Source organism: Solanum lycopersicum, chromosome 10 (assembly GCF_036512215.1).
Source record: "Solanum lycopersicum chromosome 10, SLM_r2.1".
Classification (NCBI taxonomy): domain Eukaryota; kingdom Viridiplantae; phylum Streptophyta; class Magnoliopsida; order Solanales; family Solanaceae; genus Solanum; species Solanum lycopersicum.
The window spans coordinates 53,802,478-53,812,384 of NC_090809.1; the positions used below are offsets into that span (position 1 = coordinate 53,802,478).

The window sequence follows — 9,907 nt, forward strand, 5'->3', positions numbered from 1 at the left end:
ACATAAAACAATATGATAGTAAAAGTACAGAGAACGATAGATAGTAACAATAATTAATTGATATTTTTAAAGTGAACAAAAATCAGTTGAAGCTAACTATTGTATCAAAGGTTTATTTGCATTGAAATCAATGTAGAAAATTGATTTGTTGCTGCAGATTTACTAGGAATAACAAGTAGTTTAGTTGTAGGAGGAGTCTTCTGTTAAATTTAAATTTAAATCTAGTTAGCTATAGTAAGTTGAGATAGTGTAGATTTTGAATTTCATTTTGCAGAATTCTTGTTTTCAAGTTACTATTTAAAGCCCTCTATACTTAGCAAGTTATTGAAAAATATTTGTAATTACTTCCAAGAAAAAATTGGTGGAACCTTCTTTTTAAAAAGTTAACAGTGGTGTCAAAGCTTTGTTTGAGCTTATTGAATATGTGAGTTCATTGAAGAAGTACTTTCAACCACTTTTAACCCATATATATTTTTTCAACCCATTTTTAATATGTGCTTATTTATAAAGAGCATGGCTATTTCAACCAATTCCAATTTCAACTAAGTTTTAATTCATGCAACTGCCAAAACCGATTTTTCAACCATCTCACTTTGAGTACCCCACAAATTTTCAGTAGTGAGAACTATCAAATTTGGTGAGTGAAGTTCAAGTATTCCTATGAAGTGTATAAGTTTTTACAACGCGTTTTGTAAATTTTATAATTGTCCATATTAAAGCACTTCCAAAAGGCAAAAAATGTTATTTGAGGTGCTTTTTATGCACAAAACAAAAAGAAGAACAAAGATTCATGTTACGAAAGTATGCAAAGTTGGAGATGCTCAAACCAATCCTCAAGCACAAACAACAAAAATAGAAATTGAGGAATAAGTTTTAAAATTGCAGCAACTGAAGCAGAGGAGTGTTGAGAAAGTGTTGGATTTTAAATTTTATTTTTCTGATTTTCTATTTTCATGTTGGCTATTTAAAGCGCTCTATGCTTGATAAAATTATTTAGAGACATTTTAAAATTGTTCTTCCAATCTTGTTTGATGCACCATCTTTTTTATAAAAAAAAACAGTCATGCTATCATCACCTAAGCTTTTTCCTTTCGTTGGAACTCATAGTAATATTCCTTTCATTTCTTTTGTAGTGCCAAATTTCCAATCTGAATAGAAAGTGTTAAGGCATTGGATTTTAAGGAATTAGAGGCAGCAACTAACAGTTTTAGTAGTACAACTGTAATTGGCCAAGGAGGCTATGGTGAGGTCTACAAAGGCAATTTTGGTAGAGGGCACAACAGTGGCAATAAAACATGCACAGCAAGACTCATTACAGGGGGAAAAAGAGTTCTATACTGAGATAGAATTATTGTCACGTTTGCATCACCGAAATCAGGTTTCTTTGGTGGGATACTGTAATGAAGGAATTGAACAAGTAAGATTCCTGCTAGTGCACAGAAGCAATCAAGCATAACGTCAATCACCTTCTACAACTTAGAGAAATCTATTTGATATTAATCCAGATGCTAAAGGAATGACAAGCATCACATAAATGATAGTTAAATTGCAGGCAAAGTTCATAGACTTAGTTGATTCTTCTGTTAAAGACTTAAAGTAAACTCAAACCGAAGTCTTCTGAGATAGTAATTTCATCATATATCTTTTTTTGTCACCAATTTTTATCACACGTTAAGTGTTCAATTTGTGAGAAAATCCAGTCTACAGTACGTACATCTCTAAATATTAAGTTCAACCAACATTCATATTTGAGCCACTCATCAGTTACATCCCTTATACTTGCATGCATACACTGGTTGCATTAGTGAAATGCATGTCATCTGAAAAATTAATCAAATTATTAAGTTTCAGATGGAAGGATAAGAAAGGATATTATGTTTTGTAGTTTTCTATTCTACTTTTGTAATAGTTGGTTTCATGTGCATGCAGATATTGGTGTATGAGTTCATGCTAAATGGTTCCTTACATGATCTTCTCTCCGGTATGTGATGTATCTGTTATGTGAAATTCGAGATAATACGAGAAAATATAAACGCGAAAAACAAGACAACAGATTTATGTGGTTCACCAATAAATTTGGCTACGTCCACGGGGAAGAGGGGGAGCAGTTTTATTATTGAGAGGCAAGAACAGAATACAGAATAGGGTTTGTCATAACGTCTATATATAGTGCTAAGCTACGCCCTAACAGGCTTGGGCCCAAAATACAGAATTAACAGATAATTAAGGGCCCAATACAACAACATTGTATACCGTCGGGCCGGGGGCGACTCCGCCCCCCAGACCCCAGGCCAGGGGGCGCGTCGCCCCCCTGGACCCCCCGACTCGCTGACCGGGCAGAGAGATCCCCGTTCTTTCTGTTGTAACGGATCCGATTCAAGGCATTCAACAGTATCCTTCCTTCGCTATGGTGACATTTGACTTCCTTTTGTTAGAATCAGGCACATTTATTTTCCTCTTTTCACTTCTTCTTTCCGGTGTTCTATTTTTTATACATAAAAAGAGTGAACGATGTCCCTCTAGTAAAGGGACATCTTTTTCGATTTTGAAATCCAATATGAATATCAAACAGGTATATCCAAAATAAGATTATTGAAGTTCTTACTTATTTTTACAGCTAGATATAAGGAACATATGAGTCTTGGAACTGGGTTATACATTGCTTTAGGTGCTGTCACGGGCATTCTCTACCACCATACTGAAGTTGATCCTCCAATGATCCATTGTGATATCAAGGCAAATAACATACTGCTGGAGTCCAAGTTCACCGCAAAAGTCTTTGATTTTGGAATCTCAAGGTTTGCACCATTACCTGATGTTGAAACGAGTGGAAATGTATCAACTGTTGTGAAAGGAATTCCTGTAAGGCTTTACTCGTCATGTTGAAGCCTGCAACAGAAAATCGCATTGCAATAAGACCTGCAACTTAAGCAATCTATGTACATGACCAGAGACCTGGACTTGATATTCTTCAAAATCAATGATAAAGATGGCGGAGAATAGGGAGAACTTTTCGATATTCATTCTAACATATGCATGAAATTGTCTCATTAAATGGATTAAATCTCCTATCAAAATAATTATTCAACAGTGTGATACATTCATCTTCTTAAGCACTTCAATAATGGACGTTTGACCTTCTTCCACCCTTTTGTGTGTTCCGCACCTCCATCAATCATTGCAGAGTTTAAACTTGAGTCTACATCTCACAGTAAAATTGATGGACAAAACAATTGTCTTAAAAAAATGTTTTTCCAGTGACATACTTCGACACATTTTAAAAGTAGTGTTGAGTCCCACATTGGTTGGTGGGAGGCAAAATTGTCTCCATATATTGTCTTGGACAATCATCCTCTCATGAGTTAGCTTTTGGGGTCTAGTTAGGCCCTGGAGTGCTCAATGGGCATATATGTCTTTATCATTCGCACAGAGAGCCGACAGGGTATAATCGGTCCATACACCGAGCCTCCAACATTCATTGGGCGCCCAACTCTCACCTTGAAGATGTGTGCCTCCCATAGAGTTTTCTAACTCGTATGGATACCATAGGCACTCCTTAGAGATGCCTAGGAAGGCCCTTAAGGATCCCCCTCAAGGTTTCTCACTTGGTACGGCTTGCCAGCACCCACGAGGGAGATTAGCTGAGCATGCAACACATCTGCCCCTTTTTTATGCTTTAAAGAAATAAGTCACACTAAATGATATGTTTTGGTAAGAGAATCATAATCGGTATTTCTTATTGATCCAAACTCCAAAGGACATCATTTGTTCCTACAGATTTGTCTTGATATCCTTCACAGCTCCATCGTCCTTCACACCTCCATTAACAGCCCGTGTGACGCAAGTAGTCCCATTTTACTACAAACCAGCATTATGTCTGTCCCAAGATTCATGGCTTAACTCTGTGCCTATGGCGAATTTTTGCCTTTGGTAGTGCCGCTTGTTTGGTGTCATGGACTTAGCCTTGACTTGTTGACATACTCCTGTAGCACATCTGATATGTTTGGTCTTGTCAGCGCACCCGGATTGGTTATGGACATAATAGTATCTCCCCTGGCACTGAGTGGCACTCTGCGTGCACGGTCCGATCCTCAAGCTTGACACTTGCCTAGTTCTTTTGCACAAGGCTTGTATTTTACCTAAACTCTTATGTTCTTGGCCTTTTGCATGTGCGTCTTTTATAATATACCCATGGTTGACTTATATCATTGCCAAACATAGCCCTCGTGACATACATCTATCCCGCATTATGCAACGTTGTCCCACAACTACACGTCTAGGACAACATGCTCTCAAGGTCGAACCCAAGACAATCTTACAAGTCAACACACGAGGCTCTTCACAGTGGTGCATGGAGGTCTTTATCATTCCCACAACCCACAGGGCATAATCTGGCCATACATTGAGCCTCCAACACTCATTGGGCGTGAACGTTATCTCTGAGGTTGTACACTGCCCATAGAGTTCTCTAATGTGTATGGGTACCTTGGACACTCCTTAGAGATGCCTAGGAAGCCCTTTGAGGATCCCCTTTTTTCATGGTATCAGAGTCAACCCACCCAACGCTTGTTTACCCGATGTTGTCCCCCACCTTACAGTTTCCATGCTACAGATATCCAGTCCTGGCAATCTAGGGGGAGGGAGTTTCACATCAGTTGGTGGGAGGAACCTTTGTCTTCTTAAATGGTTATCGAAAATCCTTCCCTCATGAGATAGCTTTTTGGGGTTGAGTTAAGCCAAGATACATTTCTTTAGAAGTTGCATACATGTATCTGATGGTCTGTCAACTTTATCATGTGAGACACGACACCGAAAAAATTCCCTCTCTAGAAGTGCTTGTCCCTGTATGGTAACAATCAAAAATCATGTTTCCCAAAATATGGTGATTAGATCTTAGTGTTTCCCAAAGCAAATATTTGCCATCGTTAAGACTTGTTTACGGTGAATAGTAAATTTTAATCTTCACTCCATCTGAATACTTTATGGAATGAAACCCATATGTGTTTGATAGGGAAAATATTAGAACTGCGGAAATGGCTTGCAAACTCAGAATATCATGTCTCATTAATTTTAGGGTCAAACATCAGTCACTGTTTTTGTGATTAACAATGAGTAAATTTTGATTTTCAGATATCTACCAGTTTATTCCTAACTAATCAAATTTCTATTCAATTATCAAGTTACACTACTGAATCTAATATAAAGGAAAAAGTATAATTTGGGGATGATCTTGTTCAAATCACTCTATGTATCTCTATCTCACACACACACTTGCTTGATTGTTCTGGTCTTCTTGCCTTTCCTCTTGAGAGTTCGTTATCTAAAGTTTGATCATGAATACACATACTACGATCCCCTAGAATTTCAATATTGCTTTTTACCTTCTCAATTATTTTTCTCATTGCTTCTCCAAAGATAGATGACAGTTGCCAAAATTTGACACTTGTGTAGGGCTACCTTGATCCTGAGTACTTTTTTACTCACAAGTTAACAGAGAAAAGTGATGTTTATAGCCTTGGTATTGTATTTCTGGAGCTTTTAACAGGGATGCGACCTATTTCTTGGAAGGAACATCGTCCGGGAGGTACTCGCTTCTTTCCCCCTTAAGTTATCTTAGCATTGTAGTGAAGACGGAAATCTTCAAGGGAACATTTGATAGCTCTTCTAGATATATTCGGTGTCTACTAATGGATCTGAACTAAGCAGTAGAGGGCATTTTCTTTCTTGAGTTTCAGTTCTTTTATCGCATTAATAAGAACCTCAATAAATTCCAGTGTGATCTATTTTATGAAATTGAGATACAACATACGAATCAATATAGTTGTTGGTCCTTATAAATTTTTTTGAAAGTGGTAACAATTGTTTAATATTTGTACTTAGGTAGTACCGGAAGAACCATATTTACAATAGAGTAAGGCAAAAAGAATTTGATGGACCCTAAAACATCTAAAATTGACTCAGTCTCATTAGAGCAAACATTTGTACACCAAAAGCAAAACAACGATATAAATTTAAGTTTGATCTCCGGCACATTGCTGCACCTGTTTTCAAAATATCTTTCATTCCTCTCTCTCCATATAGAACACCATATGCAGGCAGGAATAATCCTTTATCTGTGTCTGTTTCTAGCAATCTTATTTCTTTCAACTGAAAAGAGTATCATCAATCTTACTAGGCATTATCCATGAGATGCCTATGAGATTGAGGAAAATTTGCCACAGTTGGTCAGTGACTTTACAGTGTAGGAAGATACGTCTAACTGTCTCAACATCTACTCCACATAAAGGACATATGTTGCAGATTGGAATTCCCCAGTCAAAGTAGCCTCATTAGCTAAAAACCAAGTGAAACATGACACTTTGTGTGGCACTTTGTCTTTCCAAATGAGCTTTCAAGGCCACTTAATAATCTGAGCTCTAGTTTGGTTTGTCAGCTTGTATCCCTCTTTCACCTTATATATGCCTTTGCTTTGCTCATTCCACTATAAGCAATCCTCTCCTCTCCTCTTTCTAGTCCTTAAAAGTTCTCCAAAAACTTACAATTCAGTCACTCTTGGACTTTCTCAATCATTTAAATGTCTTCTGATGACAAATCTCTGCCATGTGGTGTCCTCATTTCAGCAACTGTTTAGTGTTAATGTTGAGCGAAAGCAAAGATGTCAAGAGATAAGCTTTGTAAACTATCAGAACCCATCCATTTGTCTAACCAAAAGAAGAGTCATGTTGCCATTATGTACCTTGATAGTAGACTGAATTTTAAAGTGTTAAATTACGTCTTAGGCCTTAATCACACTCCAAAAGTAGCTAAAAGGAAGGAAGATTGTCCAAGTCTTATAAGGAGTCCACCTATCTCATTAACCACCAATGTGGGACTTTTAGCTTGAACACCCCACCTCATGCCCAGTGCTTAACATATGGTGCGTGGGCAATTTTGGGCAATTTTTGACCCACCTCACGCCTAGTGCTTAGCATCAGTGCGTGGGCAATTTTTTATCTTTAGGGCCCAACATTGTGTAAGATGTGTTCTGCTCTAATACCATATAGAAAAGATCATCCATACATAGCATAGTCCAAGCAAACCCACTTAAAATATTTATTAAACTATGACTGACGATCATATTAGCAAATAAACATAATTCTGAGCTTAATGCTCGAAAACAATAAGGGATTAGCTCAAGGAGTACTAAAAAAAGTTGCTTATGGCAGCAGGTCTCATCTAAACGGCTCGCTACCTATTCAGTTACATTTTTTGTTCTGATTCCAGAACAAAACTAGAGATCATAGCCCCCTCCCTCCTTTGAAAGCAAGTTTTTAGATGAGATAATCACACACTTCAACATGGTATCAGAGATTGCAGAGGTCCTGCGATCCAATCTCACCGCCACCCAAAATTAAAAAGAATTTCACGTGCTTAGCCCCTGAAAAAGAACAGGCTCGCACGTGAGAGGGAGTTTTCAAAATATCATTATATAATTAAAGTCTGTTTTAACTAACAGCTTATGAGATGATCACACACTTCAACATTAAAAATTATCCACGCGACATATGCTAAGCATTAGGCGTGAGGTGGGGTGTTAAAACAAAAAGTTTCACATTGGTAATTAATGAGATGGTGGACTCCTTTAAGGCTTGGAAAAATCCTCTTCTTTTTGAGTTAGCTTTTGGTGTGTGAGTTAGGCCTAAGACTTAATGTAACATGGTATCAGAGTAGGATGAATCTCCAAAGACTAACACCATAAGAAAAAGTGACTTCTTTAGTTACCCAATTGTCCAGCTCCCCATACTTGTTCTTGATGACATTACACCATAAAGTTTGAGTCTCCTGTGGGTATCTCGATAGCCATTTCCCCTTAAGAGTTTTGCTCTGGTCCTTAAGGTTCTTGATGCCTAATACACTCCGTCTTTTGCTTCTGATAATATTCTTTCATTTGATCAGGTGGTTATCTTTCTTCTCCTGTATGAGGTATATGAAATAGGGACGACATGTAAGTTGGTAGAGCATATAGGTTTGTTTATCAAAGTTAGTCTACCTCCCAATGACAAATAATATGATCTCTGTCTGGACAATCTCTTCTTAGTTCTTACATTTCTCCAAAATTGCGTTCCAGATATCTATGGATCTCGACTTTGCTCTCAAAGGCATGCCCAGATATGTTGATGGCAATGTGCCTACCACTCCTCCCAGAATTTGCGATAGGTGCTCCATATTGGGGACCAAATTAATTGGAGAAAGGTTAGTAATGAAGTAGAGAAAACTGTTATAGCCCAACCCTTAATTCTTACTGTAGAATGCTTAGGGTGAGTTCCCAAAGTTGGATGTGTTGACATAAAATGTTATGACAGTTAGAAACTGAGATCAGCACAAATAACATGTCCATTGTCTTAATAGTATCCAGTAAGTGTTTGACCTAAATAAATATGGTGAAGTCCTCAATGTTTAAGCTGATCCGCAACTAGTACTAGCTCACCAGCCTAGAAGACGAGAAATGGCATATGTATATTTACATATCTCAGACTTACTAATGCTGAACTTCTAATACTTCAGAACTTTGACCATTAACATGTTGGTAATGGAAGGGTACATAACAAATCCTATAAACATCAACGAGACCTGATGGAGGGAATGACACCGCTCACAAGCTCAATTCCTTCCATAGTCGTGTAGGTTGTAGTGTGTCTGGAATTAGCTGAAGTTGGTGATGTGGAAACATCTAAATCCAGTGCAATATTATTATTGTCAATTGCTGGAAGCATGCAAGTTGTATTCTCTAACTCTCTCACCACCTCCAGCATAAACGGTCTGTCCTTTTGTTCATCCAGTGAACACTTGACGGCCAAATCCAGGAATTTCTTGACACAATCTGAGGAATATGGACCCATATTTTTGTCTATTATCGAAGACACCATCCCTGATTGGCATGCTGCGTTCACCTGTCAGTAGTACAAAAGTAACTTTTCTTACTCCCTCTGTTAACAAAAAGAATGACACTCAAACTATTTGGAGAGTTCCACAGTTTTTACTTTGACTGTAGTTTTTTCCTCAAACTTCTAAACAGTTTGAGCTTTAATTCAAAATGTCTGAAAAGACTTGAATGTATTATCATGATGTTGTTCAGCTGTTGTTGTTCCATTCAGAAGAGAAGTGATTTTATCATTTTGAATATAGAATTTTGTTTGTAGTAATCAAGTACTGAAAATATTACCAAAAGAATGTGTTCTAAAATTTCATGTTATTGAACTGTTTTATTCATTATTTTCATTTTTTTTTTGTTTTAGAAATACCAAAGATTTAACGTCTAATTATTTACTTATAACACAAGAATTACATATCCGGTTTAATTATTTATCACACATAATATGAAAATGGGAAGGTCCTACTATATTTGTTTAGGGAGAACTCATATAAGTACAACTCATACACAAATTGCAACAAAATGACCAATTAACTTTGCAAATCTGTAGCCCAAAAACATTAGGCCTAGGTTCAGAAAAAAGAGTATTTCCTGTTGTTCTATTTCAAATATTCAAGTGCAAAGTTGGATGATCTTCCATTTTTCTCCTCATGAAGAACTGATTCTGTCATATTTGGAAATAGCACTTCTATTTCTCTTTTTGTGGTACCATTAAAGTTGCACCAAACTCTAACCATTTCATACTCATGCTTTCAAGTTCAATCATCCGCTTGAAGAATATGGTATTATAGTCATGAACACACTGAACTTTATCATATACTCCAATCTTCACACTTCCTTCTAAAGAGAATTTGTTAGATAATCGAGGTCTAATTGTGTCGATTTGGGGTCGACTTTTCAAGAATCTACCAACAATTGCTCTTTTACACTGACTTGCTTGTACTTTAAAAAAATAAAAAAATAGACAAGCGTACCAAATTATTGCAGGGGATAGCA

At 37.1% G+C, this 9,907-nt stretch overlaps 1 protein-coding gene across 1 annotated transcript; it reads left to right on the forward strand.

The window, feature by feature from the left end:
• Window positions 1-1,240: 1,240 nt before the first annotated feature.
• LOC101255040 (probable LRR receptor-like serine/threonine-protein kinase At1g06840) lies at window positions 1,241-8,248 on the forward strand. The gene is made up of 6 exons (XM_069290005.1): window positions 1,241-1,417; window positions 1,930-1,981; window positions 2,618-2,862; window positions 5,452-5,584; window positions 7,936-7,955; window positions 8,108-8,248. Exons 1-6 carry the CDS (start codon window positions 1,241-1,243, stop codon window positions 8,246-8,248), a joined length of 768 nt encoding a protein of 255 aa, XP_069146106.1.
• The last annotated feature ends 1,659 nt before the right edge of the window (window positions 8,249-9,907 follow it).

Coding starts and splice junctions, on each gene's coding strand:
- LOC101255040 (XM_069290005.1), top strand. CDS start 1,241: ATGGTGAGGTCTACAAAGGCAATTTTGGTAGAGGGCACAACAGTGGCA. Junction 1,418..1,929: donor GTAATGAAGGAATTGAACAA/GTAAGATTCCTG, acceptor ATGTGCATGCAG/ATATTGGTGTATGAGTTCAT. Junction 1,982..2,617: donor CTTACATGATCTTCTCTCCG/GTATGTGATGTA, acceptor TTATTTTTACAG/CTAGATATAAGGAACATATG.